Below are 21444 nucleotides of genomic sequence, written 5' to 3'. Positions count from 1 at the left end.
TCACGAATCACGACACAAGCCTACAAATACTCTGTTCGGATGATAAATTAATATTCGCTGAGGTTTTTGCGAGCGCTAATACAGTGTGTGTATTCTAATGTCATTCGGTAGAATGGGGCGAATGGGAAACGAGGGATAAAAAGAAACGATATATCTAATATCTATAGATATATTCCTGGTCTGTCATGTGTGAAAATCTGCCTGGGTAAGTACCAACGAAATGTCTTTTTGTACCGTATTGTGTAGCAGCACAAGCAGCAGTGTGTAGTCACTGTTGTGTTCCGGTTTGAAGGACATTGTAGCCAGTGTAACTACTGGACATAATAGGACTTAACATCTCAAGTCTGTGGATGACGAGAGCAGTGGAATACAAAATAATACTTTATTTTCTTGTACAATCATATCTATTACTAGCTTGTGCTCGCGGCTCTGTCGGCGTAACTTTATTTCCTGGTAAAGAAGTCCCACATTGTATTTCCCGGCATGAGAACTAGTCTGGTCTATAGTAAGGAGTAGTGAAGCCTCCTATTAGTTTTAGTAGTTCCTGAGATTAGCACGTTCAAACAAACAACCGCACACACTCTTTAGCTTTATAATTATATTACGTACATATCATTTAAGTATTTGTAAAAATCTTTTAAATCTTCTTTAATTATTTTCTATCCTTGAGCTATTCACCATCTTTTATAGTGTTCGAATGCTTGTATTACATAGTATGGGTAACTGAGGAGATACATATAATAATATCAGCCCTGTATTATATACTGTTTCACTGTTGGGCACAGGCCTCCTCTACTACTGAGAGGGATTAGGCCTTAGTCCACCATGCTGGCCTAGTGGGAATTGGCAGTCTTCACATACCCTCAAAATTCTTATAGAGAAAGAACTTCTCAGGTATGCAGATTTCCTCACGATGTCCTCCTTCACCGTAAAAGCAAGCAATCATTTCCAAAGAATACACACATAACTTCAGAAAAGTCAGTGGCACGTGCCCTTGGGTTTTGACATTTGTCTCGGCCATCCGTTCCACACACAACTAGGCTATTGCTACTACTACAAGATTGTACCTATACAGGGTCTAAAACTTTAGGCATTTAACGTACAGCATTGCTTCTAAATCATGCGAATCTAGATACATTTAGAGACCAGATAGGACTTATTACCTCACAGTCGATAGCTCAAATGGGCACTTAAAGACATAAATAAAAAATATCGTGTTCTTCAGAAAAATAATTACGAGCTAAAAGTACCAAAGACAAGAAATATGGCGCTTCGTATCACATCCGAAGGCATAAACCATAAAATACGATGAACCAACCAATATTCTGATAAAAATTTGATCAAATTTATACTCGAAGCAGAAGCCACAAGTAAAGATAAGATTCTATATGTTCTCGGCTTGATTTTTATTAAGATGAATTGTTTCTTGTTCGTTCAGATTTTGTTGATTGATTGCTTACTAATTAATTTATCAATTTGCAATTTTAATAGGTACATAATATATGATCTATTTTACTCCATGCCGAGTTAGACCAGTTTAGAATCGATTGATTTCTACGTGACTGCTGATTTATTTCACTGTAGTTGCAGATCTACTTACTCGTTCAAGCTTAATGGCCATATATTGAGTATCTCGACGCTTGCAAAAAATTAAAACTACCAATTGTAATAGTATGGGAAGCATTCAGGCTCTCATAGCCCGTCTTTTCTTTAATAATGAGTCCTGCGTCAAGTGTGAAATTCTTTGTACTCCTCTTGTTTGCTTGACATCTTCTAGCAGCAGATAGGTTGACGGTCAATATTGAGATAAGAAGCAGTTTCAATTCTCACTTTTGCATCTATATCCCGTACTTTGACTATTACTTTGATGTTGAATTTAAATAATGTAAACTGATGACCATTTATCGTTACAAATGATCATATACCTTAAATAATACGATCATTATTCGTAGATATAAAGAGAAAGGTCTTAATACCTACGAATAATATTCATATTAATTTAATGTGAGGTAAGAATTACTAATGTTTATTAGATGTAATAAATTCTTTGACATTCACTTTACCATCAGGGTTAAAGTGTAGGGTAAATAGGTGCGCAAAAATGATAATGATACTGGTCTCATGATTATTACATAGATAGATAATTAATATATTATTTTAAATTTGATCCTAAACATTTACCTTAATGATTTCTTAAATATGTATTCGCGAAAGTTAGATATCGAAAGAAATTTTATTTACTCATGATTCCGCCCCGTGACCTTCTTCGTCTTGGAAACGTCTAGAGAAAATTAACAAAAAAAAAAACGATAATAAAATCCGAAAAAAATATTTATTTTGACATTGAACTGAAATTTATTAACAAGATAAGAATTATGTAAGTTTATTTATATGATTTAATATAATCATAGTTGCCTTACTCACTCCTCCATATCCATTTTGCGTACTCAATTTCTGCACCGAAATAAAATAGCCAACCTCTCAAATACTTTGTAGCCTCGGCCGATAAAAAAGGTCATAAACCGTTAATGGGATCCTTTGATGCCAACTAAGCTCAATTGCAATAAACGACTACTGAAGCAAGCGTGATGAACTACTTTTCGTTTACAATTTTAAAGGTGAGTTTACGCGAAATTTTATGAGTTTAAATAGCAGTGCATGTTAGAAGAATTAATGATGCAGTTTATAGGTATTAAGGTAGCTTGGATGAAGCGTTTATATTTTTTATTATGGCTATATTTTATATCCGCCCGGATAGTGACCACCGTAAACAAGGTTAAACCCGCCATGGAGGCCCACGTAAGGGATCACGTTCCGGGATCAGCCTGTGTATATCTGATTCCAACAGGCCGGTATAATTGTGTCGACTCTCGAGGGCTAATCGTCTCTCAGTCGACATTCTATTGGAGCCTCCTCCACTTATCATCAGATGCAGAGGTCTCATTTTGTCGTGCCAGAAAAAAAACTAATTTTTACCGTCTTATCCTTTATGCTCAAGGGGGCAGGTAGAGGTGTAAACCGGGCACCTATTTTCGTCATGTGTTCCGTCACATGATGTGATAGGGAGTAACCATTACCATTAGTATGATGACGATTTATTATGTTAAATTCTAATTTGCATCATACTGGATAGAATTTTGTATTTATCTGACGACATAATGTGATGTTTCTATAATATGATTCACGAATTAATGCAGTAATAATACAGTGAACGTTTCTCTTTAGAGCAAACAAATAGACGTATGTTTAAACGTCTTGAGCTACTTACTGGTGGTAGGTCTATCATATGTGAGAGTCCGCCTGGGTAGGTACCACTGCAATGTCTATTTCTATCGCCTAGCAGCAGTATGTAGTCCCTGTTCCGGTTTAAAGAACATTGTAGCTAATGTAACTACTGGACATAATAAGATATAATATCTCATGTCTTAGGATGGCGAGCACAGTGGAACAAACAATACTTTGTAATTAAAGGTGTTGGATGGTGTTTCTACTGTTTAAGGGGGTCGTATCGCTTACTATCAAGCGAACGGCAAGCTCGTCTCGTTATTCAAAGCTATACAAACTTTTCTCTTCTATACAAACCAATAACTATTAAAATGCAATATTTAAAAAACACACAATCCTCTACATTATCACTATTCCCCGTATATTTCACGTATAACCCTAAAATTCCAAATTCTTCCTAACGGAACGAAATTTACGTGCTTACTTTAAGCCACTCGGCTGTCTCGTCGCCACGACAAGGTAAAAGATTAGGCCGCTGGCGACACCGTCTCCTCGCCAGTGTATATTTTATTTCACAGCCCTTTCTGTGAGCTATATCTCATTTTCGCACTTTCTTTTTTCAATCAGTACTTCGGCTTCTGTTTTGCTGCTGGTTATTTATGGTTGGTTTTTGACTAATAGTTATTTTTATAGGGTTATTGTTTGCTGTTAATATTATTCATATATGTTTGTATTTTTAAACAGTGTTCTGATATTTTTATATTAGTATGAATTAAGGCTATATTAAGATTGAATTTTGTCTGACAAACCCTATTTATATTTTACGAATAACACATTATAGATAGCAATATCACGTTCCAAGATCAGCCTGTGTCCAGTTCCAAGCCGGCATAATTGTGTCGACTGCCGAGGGGAAATCATCTCTCATCCTTCAACATTCTATTGGACCCTACTCCATATACCATCAGGTGCAGTAGGTCACTTTAACGTTTAAAAAAAAATCTCGTATAAAAAATAACTCATTACCTACATTTACTAGCTAAAACTTCCATCACTTTAGTAATGCATAATTTAAACTTTACTTCTTTAAATATTTATGAATAGTAATATCGAAAAAACTAGTAAAGTTTTATATACATTCGATTTAGCATCGAAGACTTAAAATGTATTTTCTACACGTGCATTTCTCGAACAAAATTTTAAACACAGCATCCCAAGAGGAATCGATGCAACACGCTGGCGAATACCGTTACTGCAAGATTTTCAACACTACATCTCCTCCATCGATTCAAAAGTAAGCTCGCTTCGTGTTTTATGTATAAAATTATCATAGAAAAACAATAAAACGAATGAATGCGCGCAAAATCAAAAGGAACGTTCCATTTCAATATAAATCACTATTTGTCTTCCAGCCTTCAACCCTTTCCATCCGAGATTACTTTCTCATGTGTAATTCTTTTTTTTATTACTTGACGTTATATCACTTTAGATCATTTGAATACGTTTCATACTACATTTTTCGTATTGCGATTGTACATCCGCTATTTGGTAAAGTTGTATTTACTCTCAGCTTTTATTAGATGGTTTGAATTATTACTGACTCCCATACCATTGAGTTCTATGTTTAGTTTTGCAATTTCGTCCCTTATTTCTTCACAGTTATACAGATTTGTTTTAAGTCGCCTATGATATATTCTATCCAATATTAGTAGCAGTGGTAAAGGGTGATATTTTTGAAAAGGTAACCGAGGCACGCCTAAAACTTATCCTGTCCAGTATAAGAAGACACCAGTGGCGAAAATTAAAATTTTTGAAAAGCTAGCCCGAGGCAAAATAGTGTCTCAACATATCGCGACAAATTTAACAGAAAACAAAAACTAAGACAACCGTAAATAAACCTAAAAAGGAAGCCGGTAGGAATTAAATTGAATGCACGCTTCGCCACTGGTAGACACGCTATTGGTTACACTATGTAAAGTTTTCTTTGACTAGCAAATTCTGTAGCTCAATGTGTGATATTTACTACCGCACTGTACAAACAGTGTCCCTCGTTTACGAGTCCATCGTAAGTACACTCGCTTTATTTAATTCTGCCGTTAAGCCGCAGTGTGCATTACTGTGTTCCGACTAGACTTTATCTTTACGGACTAACATAACGTCCTTGTGCAATATTATCTTATAAACACGAAACTTTGTGAAGTTCTTTGGATGGTAACGTAAACTGCTAAATGGATTTGGATGGAATTAGACACACGAGTATGTCATTTATTGTATTAAAATATATATTTTGATCCAAAACTTTCATCGTAGAATATCCAGATTCGTTCAGTAGTTTCTGTTTTGGTAATTATCAAAACTTTGTCAATTAGTATACCTATTAGTGAATGCGAAGTAGGTATTTATTGTGCTCTAAAGTCTCAAAATTTCCAAACACAAAATTGAATGTACGAGATTTGTGTGCGATCCTTATTTAATAATAATATCAGCCTTGTATTATATATCGTCCCACAGCACGGGCCTCCGCTATTACTGAGAGGGATTAGGCCTTAGTCTACCACGCTAGCCTAGTGCGGATTAGTAGACTTCAAACACCCTCAAAATTCCTATAAAGAACTTCTCAGGTATGCAGGTTTCCTCACGATGATATCCATCAAGCGATAACTCACAAAGATTACACACATAGTTTTAAGAAAATTGGCAGGTGGGTGCCCTTGGGATTTGAACAAGCGGACATTAGTCTCGGCAATCCGTTCCACACGCAACTAGGCTATCGTCACTCTCGTGCTATCATTGTGTTAGTTTAATTTGCTTACCGTTGTTTCGCGTGTCACCTCATTAACCTAGAAATACGCTCTCATTAAACGTTGTTACCGCAATATTAAAGTACCTTGTACCTGAGCTTCAATAGTATTAATGCTTAATATTTTAAATTTTTTAATCTGGAATTTGTAAAATATGTTGTTTTTTTTTTATATATTAAATTTTGTTTAGTGTGACGGTGTGGCAATACGACTTGTACCTAGTAAAGTGCTTGAGCGTTTAAAGTTTCAAGTGTTTCGATTAATTAATGCGTTGCTTATATTTTGGTGGTACGTAGATTGGTTGTGTATCAGTCGTCTCGTTACTTGTGTAAAAAAATTATCTGATAGTAGTAGTGTTATTATTTTGTTACCAGAATTGTATTATATACTATCTCATTGCTAGGCACAGGTCTCCTCTACTACTGAGAGGGATTAGGCCTTAGTCCACCACGCTGGCCTAGTGCGGATTCGTAGACGTCACTACCCTCAAAATTTCTATAGAGAACTTCTCAGGTATGCAGATTTCCTCACTATGTTATCCTTCACTGTTAGAGCAAGCGATGATTCACAAAGAATGCGCACAACTATTGAAATATCAGAGATGAGTGCATTTAGGATTTTAACCTGCAGACATTCGACTAGGCAGTCCGTTCCACTCCCAACTAGGCTATCACCGCTTATTCTTTATTATTATGTTCTATATATTTTTGACTCTTAAAGCGTCCCGCAGATATTGTCCAATTATTGCCGCGATATATTACACTATAATAAAACTGACAGTTAAAAGTTGTTAGCTAAAGTTTGCAACGTTTGCGCGGCGCCTTAGTTTAATTAAAAGTCTTGATAAAAAACAGTCACAATATTGAATAAGTTGTGTTCACGTGCTTCTGTTAGTACTGAACTTTTTGTTATTGGGAAAAATAAATAAAAATAATCTTTACAGTTTTATATTTTTTATTAAACTGTTAATTTTTACAAAGAAACTAATCACATGGAAATCTTTACAATTACGCTTCTGATATTTAACTTGTCGACAAATAGATTTAGATAAAAGATGTTAGACATCGTTTAGTATCTATAGCTAATATATACAATTATTTACAATTTAGCATTATATACAAGATTACTTGGAAAAGTAAATATGACCAATGATATTTTCCTTTAAAAAGACATTGTATAATATAGAGAATCAATACATTTCACAGCCAGTAAATTAATAGAAATAAATGAATCAAAATAGTAAAAAATTTACCAAGTCTTTCAGTTTGTGTTAACGTGCTCGAGCATTTCTGGAAGCGCGTTGTATGCAACCATATTACCAAAACCTTTAGGTTCCTTTTTGGTTACAATGGCCACGATTTCTTCTTCGGGTGGTGGAGGAGGGAAATCAGTAGCACTCTCCATTGCTCCTTGCATATCGTCTACACTAAGAACTACTTCCCTATTATCAATTTCAATTCTATTACGATCTACTGAGCTATCTTCCATTATACTGTACAAGTTCTCAGATTTGCTTTTGTTAAACATTTGTCAGGAATTCATGTAGAACGCATCATTAAGATTGACCTCGTCATTAACAGTGTTGCTCTTTTGCGACCACTCCTTTTGCTGATGTTTTATTCTATAGATAATCTCATCATGTATAACTCCAAAGCACATGGCAGTCAGAGCCAATCCTGTCAAAGTGTATGCCGAACAGAACCACAATGTAGTAGAATTAATAGTGTAATATCTTATACCATTGATAGTGGTATAACTCATACCAGGAACAATATTACCAAAACCTATGGTACTTAAGGCCATGAAACAAAAATAAAATCCGTCAACGATCCCCAGGTTATCAAGTTTGAATAGTACAATAGCCCCGGCGACGATGTATATAAAGATGGCGGCGAGACAGAGCAAAACAGGAGCTAGTATGCTCAAGCCGTGCATCGACAATTTCGAATCTGTGTCTGGCCAGCTTATGATATCATCTTTGGCTGTGCTCGTTGTGGGTCGCTCTGATAGTGATAAATCTTTTTGGCTGTCAGGTTTTAGCACGTAGCATTCCTCTGTTGGAGTTTTGCTTGTGTTTTGACTGTTGAGCATTTCTTCTTGTTGCCTTTTGAGCTTCATTCTTCGTTCTTTTTCAGCCATTCGCCGCTCGTCGTAGCAGCAGTAGCCACAGTTGGAGCAGAGGCAGCAGCACAACGCTCTGCTGAAGACGCTTCGAGCCATTTTGGAGAGTAGAGATCCGACGCTCGAGAGATATACCAGGGTTAGAGGTATTCCGACTAATGCATACAAGATGGTTACCCCTTTCCCTAATATTGTTCTTGGTGCGATGTTGCCATAACCTGTGAAAGAGGGAATAGAGATTTAAATTTAATATATAAATTTGAATAATAAATAAATTAAAAGTTGATTAAATAATGGTAGGGGTTACTGTTTATACAAATGCTGAGTAAAGATTAATTAATATAACGGTTATCTGGTCATGGTTTTGGGCAATTAATCATAATCATGGATGTGTATAATCAATCCTTGATGATTATTAGGGTATTGAATTGACGATAAAAAAAATCCATAATATTATAATAAACGGACTAGAATAGACACAAAATGATTGTTGTTTAAAGCATAAGGTCAAAGAGACGTGTAAGTCTAATGTAATGCAATCTAATCATTTGAAGAGTGTAACTACCTATTCTATTACTTGAGTTTGTTATTTCAATACAGAGGTAAACAAACTCAAAACAAAATAAACAATGCATTCACATGCACAAATTTAAAACAAAATCCTCACCTATAGTGGTTAAAACAGTTAGTGAGTAAAAGAACGCAAGTGCCAAATTCCACTCGTGCTCCTCATAATGGTTGCTGGCATCGCCTCCGAATTCCCCCAACGCCATCTCTTTGTAACTAACGCCGTATTGTGACGCCATTTCGCTAGTCACCCTTTGCACGAGCTCATTTTGAAATTTTAGAATCTCTTGTGCAGCTAGCCGAGTCCAATTCTCTCTGTACAGTATATTTAACGACACTGTAATCTCCCAGATATTTTCAACCGCCTTACTCCTCGCATCCCAAAAGTAATTTGCTGATAATGTCAAATTTCCATATTCGTAATCGTCGTCTGCGAGCTTTTTGGATGTGCTGTTTTGATCTTTGTGGGTGATTTTCTGCCTGTCGGGTAATAAGCGTGGTCGTGCTGGCGTTTCCGAGCCGCCTTCTATTGCCAGGAATATAAAGGATCCGAGGAAAGTGTACGCCAGTAATACAGTGAATATCACGACGTTGGTAAGTGAGCCGATAATGAATTGTTTCCTTCTGTATTTTGTTGTTTTGAAACAAAAACAGCAAACGACTTTCTGGCGCGATATTTGCGCTTTCTTCCTGCTATTAGATACCATGGAGTCTCCATCTTGGCTTCTGTCCAAAGGAATTCCTCCGTTTAGCGATGGCTTTGCCAACGTATACTGTTCGAAACGACTGATCGCTTCTTTATCAAGTACTACATGATCCACATCCATTTTGGAGGGTTACCTTCTTTTGTTTTGTGACGTCATTATCCCCTTCGCGTTATGTTTATCTGAAACAACGAAAAATATATCGTTAATATCACATGCCTAAATATTTTCCTCGAACGTAAGTGGTTTCTCATTTTTCAATGTCCTTTCATGTTAAGGAAAAAGTGACAAATGAAGAAGTATGAGCTAAAGAATGATTAATGACTGAAATCTATCCTCGGATGATCCCCTAAAGATAACATCTGAAACAAGTTATTTATTACAGCATCGTGTAGTAAAGTAACTAGACGTTTTATATTATTTGTATTACAAATTACAAAATGTGGCTTGATGAAGCAATTTGTAACTTCTGAATCATCAATCACCAGTGATTTTTATGGTTCATTATCCACATTAATTTCGACTAATGGTTGTGGTAAGACAAAAAAATCATTATCTCAATTGAAGATCAAAATTCACAAACAAAAATACCCTCAAGATATCCCTAGCCAAAGTACAAAATGTTTAACATAAAATGTGAAGTGAACGCAACCAAAATATAATTCAATTCGTTTTTTCCTACGATATGGCAGATCCCGTAATAGTCTCAGGGTGGGTGCCATTTTCTCCGTCTTTTATCTAATGAGACAGTTTATTAAAGGCATAAAAAGACACTTTCGTCAAACGAATTCCTGGGTATAAGTCGCCACTTCACCGCCAATTTCTTCGTGAAGGTTATTTAATTAGAATGAACGTTATATTTCCTTGGGCTTGATTTGATTACTTAAAATGCTATTAGGTGAAACGTTATTATAAATTCTTTCCGAATTTATGTCTATATTACGCAATGATAGTCCTTCGTCTAAAAGAAATAAAGTTTTTATCATTTTTGGAACCAATATTTTTGATTTTAGAAACTACTATTCTGATAATGTGATTGCGTTCACTAAAGGTAAGCTTAATACTAACGTGTAATCTGGGAACAAAATCTAGGAATAATATAAATTTAAAAACGTAGTTTAATATAAACGACTGGACTGGTTTAAAACAAAACTTCATATACTCTTTCTTCAATCACAATTTGACTCAAACCTAAAACGCCACGATTCAATTCAACGCCACAAACGATAAACAACCGTATCGACCAGGTTTGGACGTTTTATTTCGTCCAGTTTAGTGCACCTGTAAAAGCCATTTGGAGCTAACAGCAACTGTCAATTGCAAAATCGTACGGTTAGATGTGAAACCATATCGAGCATTTGTCCACCGAGGCTGAAATAGCGCCATTATGCGACGCTCGGCTCCGTGTTTACACATCCATCATGCAAACGCCCTCTTTGCCGCCGAAATTGTAAGGAAGGCGGCTAAAAATGGCGCGCAACAGATCGAAAAATCAACCCATACCTAGTTATACATTTAATAAAATTGACGACTCCCGGTTTGCGCGTATCACGCAAAAGCCACTCCGTGGATTAAAATCTAGTTACTGGAAAATGAAGTATATTGAGTCATATTAAAAGTTCATTTAATGAATATCAACCCTCAGACATATAACATTTTAGGTCTAGTTATAAATAACAAACCACACGATCATACATCAGTCTGCATTTTTTTCCGATATGGCGAAAGGCTATGCTTCCACATTATCTTAATAAACACACATTAGAAGACGGAAGACCGAACAGAGATGGCGACGTGACTGGTTGTATTTCTGCCTACCCCTTTAGGGATAAAGACGTGACGTGTGTTTTATTTTTAATTAGATTAAGCCCAAGAACATTCGAGGAGGCTAGTACAAACTTAGTCTTACTTATACAAATTTACTCGATCAGCTGTAAGTCAAAACCCGCCATCTTGCCTCTTAATAAGATTTAAACTAGGATACTGGTGATTGTTTTACAGCTATTTAAGCAATTTTTAACCATCTCCTAACGCTGAAACAAAATTATAAGTAATGATGTATATTCTAAAGACACGAACGTCCATATAAGCTATTTGTTCAAAATCTGAACTAAAATGGCAACCAAAACGTCACTGTTATAACCTATTTATTCACTTGAACAACAAATAATTTTACTTTTTTAACAAATATTTTTTATTCATATCTAGGTTTACACTCAGACTCGAGTTCTTATATCATGAGCGCCACTCCGTACACAACGACAAGCTGTCAATATTGACCTTACTAACGTCAGTTTGAATGGATAACTGTTCAATTCAGTTGAACACAGTGAATGTTCGGAACGCCAAATTTAGTACGTAGTACACAATATATCGATAATTATAAGTAAAACTGACTATGTTTAATGAAAACTAATTAATTACAGTGGACACTCATCGCAAAATCAGACATAAATCCATTTTGAAGCGGAACGGTAGAGACCCTCACACGCGTTTTGAAACGTCAATATAAATTGTTCCGAAATAGTCGGACAGCGTGAATATAGTTTGACACTAAATTCGGCTTTAGGCCTTTGTGTTCATTGTGGAGCATGTTTTATACGTGATTTATTGCATGAGTGATGGGTTTATCAAAATATTTGCCTGCTTGTAATAGCTTTTTGGGGTGATACGTCATAGATTGATTATAATGTAGATTTACTGTGGATAGTTATCGTAGTATATACAGGGTAATTTTGACATCGCGTTACTAAATGAAACCACATACGTATCTACTTAGAAATAACACTTTACAATAAGTTACTTGAGCTGTAGATGTAAAATAAAAGAGTGTAAGTTTTGGAACAAAATAAATATTAATAAAAAGTAATTTTAATTTTACGCGCCCTAGAGCCACTACTACAACTCTAAGAGAATTCGTTGCAGCGGCAAAATCATAGTTTCAGTCAGAAATACACCCACACACGAGCCATATTCGCATTAAACTACAAAACGATAAAAACATCAGAAAACTAGAACAGGTATTTACGTGAAAATATTCGTTATTAATGGATGATTTTTGGCACAATGTCTGCAAAGGTGAAGACGAGTTTGTGGTTTCATTTAGTAACGCGAATTCAAAATAACCCTGTATAAGTTTAACATGTCGTATTGCAGCATTGCCACTTTCAACCAAACACAATATCAATTCTTAGGGACACACGAGTTTCATGATTTTTTTACCATTCCCCCCGGCCTTAAGGTCACATTTACGGGACACCCTGCCCTTGGTGTGAAATCACGTTATACACTTTAACACCTTATATGTATAGCCAGAGATTCTTTTTTTTGTTTATAACTTGTGTTTTTTTGCTAGTAGACACAATTATGCCGGCGTGTACAAATATATTACATCTCTTACTAATACGCATAGTTCGATTGTTTTGGTGTTTAAAAAAATACTCATTTACTGTGACGTATGAACTGTTATAAATAAATAAATATAATATATTTTAATTTACGGATATTATCCTTTTTAAAACGTATTAAACTTGCGGGTATGCGGTATACAGCCAATGTTTTCCATCACCAACAAAACAGGCGTTAACTAACAATGAACACGCACGTAATTTTGAAAAGTCAGACCGTGTCCGGGGAATAACCCGAGACTTTTCGTAATTCCACTCCCGCTGGGCCATCGTCGTCAAAGTTAAATATTAGCTGTAGAATTTATGAAAATGACTAAAGGTACAGTTCGGCACAAAAATAGTTAAAAGTAATCAATATTATGTTGGTAGGTAGTAGACTGTGGCTAGATGGCGTTAGGTTCTCGGTCCAATGCTCGCTCAGATGATGGTATACTCCCGAATGGCGACATTGAGCCATAAGACCGGTGAAACCAACATAACCGTTCCAATCACCGCCATGTGAAAAAAAATGTCGCAGGAAAAAAATGGAAGTTGTGTTGTTTTTAATTATATCGGAGCTGGGTATCCAGGATCACTTGTATGATAAAAATATTGACTGAGCAAGTTAACTTAAACTAAGTCATAAGTATTTTAAATTATGTAGCGATCGCAAAAATATTTATCAAAGACATACCTGCTTGCTCCGATATGCAAGCACCTAAAACTCAAAAGCTTGTTTGAACGTGCATATCTCAAGAACTACTATACCGATTTTGATTTATCTATAGGCAACTTCTGTTTCTCGGGAAAACATTATTCCCGGTAATTTTTTTAACGCGGGCGGAATCGCAAGCAATAGCTATAGATGTATAAAAGACATAATAGATATTATTTTAATTCGTATAACTAACTAGATGACCCGACAGACGTTGTCCCATCTTAACTATGAATTTGCAGAGCGCATTCTGTCAATCGCTGAAATTAACTTTTCTTAAATTTTCGAACGTTCCGCTCAACTTCCTTAATTTTTTCTTTCATAAGATCCTTCTGCTGACAATAACAAACACAACAAAAAAAAAATAGTAAAATTGGTACAGCCGTTCACGCGTGATGGCGTGTCCGAGGGAAATACGGATTCATTTTTATATATATAGATAAACAACAAATAATAAATATCAGACTAAAAAAATGTCACCTGCAATCCTCTAACCTAAAACCTCTCCAAATGAGCCATCAAACAAAGTATATTCTCTTACACCGCGTAAACAAGACTTCATTAATCTAAGTCTCTTGGCTTAAGAATGGAAGTGAGGCCAGTGCCCTTGAGCGTTGACCTTGGGCGCTACACAAAAGCTAACTAGATGGCGGTACGTGTAGCTACACGGTATTGTACAATTACATCCTTGATTATCAAAATATTAGGTATGTCAAAGTTACGTTTGAAAATATTATATACTAGCTTTTGCCCGCAGCTCCGCCCGCGTTATAAAGTTCTTCGGGCTCAAGTTTTCCGTTATAAAAGGCATGCTTTATATTTTCCCGGGAACCTTTATCCTTCTCAGGGTCTCAAACTGTCTCCATACTAAATTAAAAATCGCATTTGTATAAACTTATAAAAATATTTCCGCTAAGATAAATGTGTTTAAAAGTTCTTATGCCATATAGTACTGCGAGAACTTGCTAGTCGAAAATCGGCTCTAGTGTGTACTAAACTCTTGTTTTGTGGTCCAAACATGTCCAGGTATCGACTTTAAAACGGAGCCCAAAATAATAATATTCAAAATGGTGGCCAGCAATACCAAATCTAACGTATGCTTCTGTCTAGTGACCATTGATCCATAATATCAATATTTGTATTAAAATAATTCAAACATCCACCCACACCTAAATTCCAATTATTCTAATATATCGCAACACCGAAATTTCCTTAGTAACCGAGTGACAAAATATACATAGTTACCTAAAAATATTGTAGTTTGTCAAAAACCTTTAGTATGGAAGGGTAAGGCATTTAATATAAATTAGACCAAGTTCAAATTACATGTTAATATTTCTTAATTCTTATTTGTGTTTTCTAATTTTAAATAGAGTGTATATAATATTTTAAAATATTTAATGTTACTTAGTACATAATATACATATCCTAGATGAAATGATGTCGACATCAATTTGTTAGAGCGCCTGACGGCGCGTAACCGCAAATTTTCCTGTTACTATAAGCTGTTGTTTGAGTAGGCGTTTATAAAAATAATTAAATATTTTGTTATATATAACGGTATTCAAAAAATATAAGCAGTGTGTATTTAAAAATAGAGTATAGAATTATTTCAGAATATATGAACTCAAGTAAATAAGAGAGATATCGTAAAGTTAACGATGTAAAATTCTTACCGTTGAGCGATTTTTGGCAGATATTAATTATGATTTCATTCACGGTATCGTGTTTAATAAAAAAAATACGCAGCTGTGCAAACGACCATAAGCTAAACTACTTATTTCTTGAAAAATATATACAAAGAATGCTTACATTATTTTTTGCAGGACGCCCAAAGTCGACATAAAGTTGAGTTTTACATATCTTAACCCCTTAAGGAAAAACATTTTGGTTCGCCAGTAGTTGTTATCTAAATGAGAAACTTGGAATGTCCTCTGCCAAAGACCAACGATATGCTTTAAGCATATTTATATTTACTATTCAGTTCACTGATCTTAAAGTAGTAAACAGTGGTGGCCTTAAACGAGGCGAGGCCCCAGGCGAAAACAAAAAGGAACAGACGCGAGGCCCCGGGCAGAGTAAAAAACGTTCCCCTGTTTTAACAATTTCGTCGATAAGAACGGTAAAAAAAAGGTTCTGCGAGGCACCGCGCGAGGCCCCGGGTGGTTGCCCGGTTCGCCGCCCGCAAAAGGCCGCCTCTGGTAGTAAGTGATAGGGTAGTGGGTAATAGAACAGACACGAAGGTCGCGTGTTCGAGGCTTGTCCCCTTTTTTTCGTAGGATAAACGCGATATCGTGTTTCCACTGCGCATTAGACGGGGGCGGGGGGGGGGGGGGGGTTGAATGGAACTGTTATGTGGGTTTTTCGGCCCAATGTCTAGACTCAGGAGTATAGCATCGTCCAAGCGAGCATTGAACCAAGTCCTGTCTAAGTTCACACTACACCCTACCAACCAAAACCCGTGGTGGCTTTCGGCGCATACGCGACGGCACCAGGGTATCTTATAACACCAAGCCTTGCCACCTAACTATATTGCTCAAAGGCAGATCTGATATTTATGTTAATAAAACATCAATTCTATTTTTAGGTTACATCGAGGTTCAAAATGCTCTGTGCCCGTTAATCTTGGCTTTGGTTTAAGACCCATAATGTCAATAATTCCTCTTGCTATTGCTGCTATACACAACGTTGTAGTAGCTGTAGAGAAGGAACCTTTCTTATCTGTGCCTTCCGGTTAGTACGTAGTACATAGAGTACTAAAACTATGTATTGGCATACTCAAATCGAATGTTATAACATTGTTTAAATTGTCATAATTAAGTTCAGCAAATTTAATATCTATAAAGCTAGAAGCCTATACTTCATTGAATAAAATGGGCAACTGAACGGAAGATTTGAGTCATAAACCTAAAATCGTGTTTCTTTATAAAATATATTCACAGAACCAACTAGATAAATTATTTGTCGACATTTAAAAATTATTAGATCATTCTAGAAAGCGAGCATCCTCGCTCTTTTATTGCCTCTAAAACTTTAGAACAAAATTACTAGCAAAAAATCCACAAATTAGTCAACAAATTACGAACTTTCATTTAATAATAGTGAAACCATAAATTTAATAAAAGTTACTGAAAGAATAATGTTTGAGCGAACACCGTCTCTCAAATTATTTTAACAATTTCTTCAGTAAATTAGTGAGTATTTAGTTGGAATCACCTTTTTATGAATTTACTTTTTGATATTTATGTAATAGGGTAAATGATTTTGTCTTGTATATTATTTTATACCTAATAATTGAGAGATGTAAAGGAAAAAGAAGCCTTATTTTATAACGTTAATTAGATCCAAAATAATATTCCGTTCCCACCCCGATAATGATGTTTAACGGATACAATTAATTCTAAGAAGTCATTAAATGCTGATACAAGACATATCACTCAACGCCCTCATTTCTCTCCGGTCATGTTGGATTGCCATCTCACCGGATTATAAGAGTGAAGGAACAGAGAGTGCACCTGTGTATTGCGCACACTTTGTGCATTATAATATCTTCTGCGTACTTGGCTGATCTCCGTTGAGATTGGCAGAAATTGGGTTATGAAAGAACCAAACACTTAGCATTTTATCTTGCTTTAGCAGAGTTTATTAGATAATGCGAAGTGTTTGCTAGACTTGCCCCTATCATATGGGACGCAACTCACGGCGAAAATGAGTGTACTAGTTGCGTCTTTGCCTAACCCTTCGGGAATAAAAGATGTGTGTGTAGTTTTAGCGTGCAACCCGCCTGTGTGATAATCTTTTTTCGAATTAAAAGTAGTTGATACTAAGCCTTGATCAGATCTCTGAATACTTATAAATATCCATTCTATTAATCCAGAATTCGTCACAGTCTTTTGCATCTTTATTTAAGAGAGAGAAGGATTTGGAGTAAACAATATCGCACAGCATTAACCATCCTGGAATTGGAACCCAGGACCTATATGTTCAGGGCCTGTATAGCAAGGCGATATAACCTAGCATAGTGGCGAAAGGTGACATTTTTCTAAAGGGAACCCGACACAACATATAGATACTACTATGAATTTACAGGGAAATTTTGACATCGCGTTACTAAATAAAACCACATACTTATCATTTAGGTAATAACACTTTACAATAAGTCACTTGAGCCGTAGATGGAAACTAAAAAAGTGTAGGTTTCGAACAAAATAAATATGAATGAAATGTAATATTAATTTTACGCGCTCTAATGCCATTACTACTACTCTAAGAGAATTCGTCGCAGTAGCAACATCATACTGTCAGTCAGAAATATACAAACGCGCATGCCACATTTATATTAGACTACAAAATGATCAAAAAATCAGAAAACCAAAACCAGGATTTTCCGCGAAAATATTAATTATTAATGGATGATTTTTGGCACAATGTCAGCGAAAATGAAGACGAGTATGTAGTTTCATTTAGTAACGAATGTCAAAATGACCCTGTATATGATTTGCAATCGTTCCAATGATAATTAGTTTTAACATAAATTATGAAAAGGAAGCAGGAGGAAGTAGCTTATATGGACCTTTCAGCACTTGCCACAGCATAATATCACAAAATATATGCAACCAAACTCTATCCAGATACCTGGATACTGCAATGTATTTATATTTCCAACACTTAAGGTTGATTTCCATGCGCTTGTGTGTGATGAATAGATATATTCACTCCCCTAAGACCCCCCACGCCTCATGGTTGATACCTTGATGGATTATCCTACCATGATTTATTCGGGGTTCATATTTTTCGTGTGTGTTCCGATTCAAAACCAAAATATTGTTAGGAGCAATATTTATTTATATTACAGAAGACTCTCGGTGGCGTAGTTGTGCTGCATGCGCGGTACGGCAGCGTTCTGAGGTCCTGGGTTCGAATCCCGGGTCGTGCAATGATATTTGGGTTTTTCTGTTCTGAGTCGGAGTCTGAAAGTTGTGCCCGATATGGCGATAGGCTCGCCCCCTATCACATCTTACGACGGAACACAGTTGGTGAACACTGGGTTCTCTAGTTATGCCTCTACAAACCCCTTTAGGGAACAATTCATGAAGTGTATGTATAATTAAAAGTTACTTATAACGTGACATTAGAGTTGTATAAAGTTACTGTCATATACAAGTAATTTGCGCAGGAGAGTTTCCCAAAAGTATATCAAAAAACCTAGATAAAAGTGTGTCAAGTAATTTTCTGGGATGATTTCCCAAAAAAAATTTTTAAAGAGCTTAAAAAGTTATTTTAGATATTTTACTAATATATGAAGCTATGTATTAATATATATACTATAAATAGCCGTCGTTGATTCTATTTTTACGTAAATAAATTCAACAATATATGGGAATCGATTGACGTCAAAGTTTCCGAGCAAAATCAAAACTAAAATGAAAGAACTTTTCAAGTGTAGTACGTTTTCAAAAGCAGACGTTGTTATCGAGAAAACTGTCATATAAGATAAAATATTAAGTTTTATTTCAAACGTAAAGATTTTTTTTTGTTATATTCGTGTTGTTTACAAGGGTGTTAATTCTTTATCACTGTGGATGCCCCGGGATTGCGAAACAAGGCATAGATATCTTGAAGATCATGTGGAATTCTTTGTTATATTTTTTTTATTAAAATTAGGTCTAGTGTTATTGAGAAGTCAGCAGTTGGACTCCATCATCATTAGCCGCAGGAGGTCTGCTACTGAATATGGCCCTCCTCTAAAGATTTCCAGATCGCTCTATTTGGAAGTGGCCAGCATCCAGCCAACTCCTGCGACTTTTATGAGGTCATCTGTCCACCTCGTGGATGGACGTCCGACGCCGAGCTTGCCAGTTCGTGGCCTCCACTCCAGAACCTTCTTGCCCCATCGGCTATCAGTTCTACGAGCTATGTGCCCTGCCCACTCTTGGACTTATGTCGTAATCAAAAATACTTTTCACATGATAAGGCATTTGTATGGAACATAAATTCCGCGTGGAATTAAAGGTGGCACATACAACACAAGGCCAGGTGGTGCTCTACCAAATAAGTAATAAGATCCGACCCTTTTCAAATTCGACGCGGGAAGACAGAGCGTAATCTAAAGTGAAACGTCAACACGTATTTATTCGAAATAATAGAAACTATTGAAAATGATTTATGATACGTATTTTTATTTTATTCCTATTGTTTGTCGTACGAGTTGGTATTTGTAGAACAAAGTGTATTATTTAGAGATGATTTTAAATGTTCAGATAAAAGTTCATCAGAAGATTAAATATATCATAACAGTTTTAGGTAAAAAGTTCAATTCACGTACAATTAATTCACTATTTTTGGTCCTACTAATTGTTCAAAGTAACCACATTTTGCTTCCAATACGATTATAATATCATCGTTTATAAGTCAAATTTCAAGGCAGTCAAAAAACCCTCTATTAGTGATAAAAAAAGAATATAAGCAAAATAAAACACAAACTAATTGCAAGCAATTACATTCCAAAAAACGCAACCATAAACGATGCTATACAAATATTAAAATGTTCCAAACGTATATCCAAGCTATTGGCAGAAACACACGGGGGACGTAGCAATATCGTTTTATTATGATAAGAGATTTAATTTAGATATCGGAACTGTATAACTGGTTTTCTAAAAGGCAAAGATTAAATTCGTTCTTACTGATATGGGGTTATTTGTCACTTAACTGATATCGGTTTGAGAAAAACTTTACTGGTGGTAGATATCTCATGGGAGAGTCCGCCTGGGTAGGTACCCGCAATGTCTATTTCTGCCGCCAAGCAGTAGGGTTTAGTCACTGTGTTCCGGTTTGAAGGCCATTGTAGCCAGTGTAACTACTAGATATAATAAGATTTAACATCTCATGTCTCAGGATGGCGAGCGCAGTGGAATACCAATAGTTTGTAATTAAAGGTGTTCGATGATGTTTCTACTGTTTACAAGCGATCGTATCGATAACCATCAGGCCAACTCGTATAGACACACAAAGCAAAAACAAATAATACGTCCGTATAGCCAAAAGGTGACTTTAGAATTTTGAAGATTTTCTCATTTGGGTCACGGTCCAGTCAAATTTTTTAGGGGTCCAACACTCGCTCAGGTGATGCTATACTCCCGAGTGGAGACATTGGGAAAGAATGACAAAACCAACGCAACCATCTCATTCACTCTACTGTTGGTAGCAATAACGCGTTTTTTCCAAAAAAAAAGGTTCGGTTAACTTTGGGATCCATTGGCTACAAATAAATGTACCTACAGAAACAGTAAATAGTACATTCTGAACGTTTCAATCCTGTTTAATTCGATTACACGTCACACACGTATCGAAAGTAGAATGTTTTTCCGTACTTATGTAAATTGCACGATAAATATTCATGAAATACGCTCGTTACTCCTGAAGTGTTAGTAATCAAAAATCGATTTAAAATCAAGTGAATAGATCTGTTATCGTTAACGAAAATTTGGCAAGATTATTTTGCGATGGGTATGGGTTCCGGTATTGAATTTTTTAGAATGATAGCTACTTTGAATAGGTTTTCCTAGATTTAACAATAGACAAAACAATTGATCTAACGGCATACAGTTTTAATATATTTTTTGATAGCATCAATATTGATAACCTTTCAAGTTATAGAAATTTCCCTGAGAAATTTACCAAGCAACAATTGATTTTCAACATATTCAATTGTTTATATTTTATGAAAGTAGGTCTAAAATTATAAGTCCCATATTTTTTTTTTCAAAACTCAGATATTCTCATTCATGAGAATTTTATTTTATTCTAAAATGTCGTAAGCACCAAATGACGTCATATATACATTTTGTAATGTTATCAAATGACATTAAAACATGATTCTGTAAAGGTGACAACGTTACACAACAGGAAACCAGCAATGTAGA

At 35.7% G+C, this 21444-nt stretch overlaps 1 protein-coding gene across 1 annotated transcript in view; it reads right to left on the bottom strand.

The window, feature by feature from the left end:
- Nucleotides 1–6999: 6999 nt before the first annotated feature.
- Nucleotides 7000–21444, bottom strand: part of LOC115442681 (TWiK family of potassium channels protein 12) — a 214556-nt gene continuing 200111 nt past the window's right edge. Inside the window, exons 4-5 of the mRNA XM_037436908.1 lie at nt 8815–9600; nt 7000–8365 (exon numbers count right to left, since the gene is read on the bottom strand). Coding sequence (XP_037292805.1) covers nt 7557–8365; nt 8815–9541 — 1536 coding nt within the window. The 5' untranslated portion in view covers nt 9542–9600 and the 3' untranslated portion in view covers nt 7000–7556. The remainder of the gene's footprint in view (nt 8366–8814; nt 9601–21444) is intronic.

Source organism: Manduca sexta, chromosome 9 (genome assembly GCF_014839805.1).
Source record: "Manduca sexta isolate Smith_Timp_Sample1 chromosome 9, JHU_Msex_v1.0, whole genome shotgun sequence".
NCBI lineage: Eukaryota > Metazoa > Arthropoda > Insecta > Lepidoptera > Sphingidae > Manduca > Manduca sexta.
The sequence above is the reverse complement of the archived record's forward strand: the minus strand, read 5'-3'. Positions and strand labels throughout refer to the sequence as shown.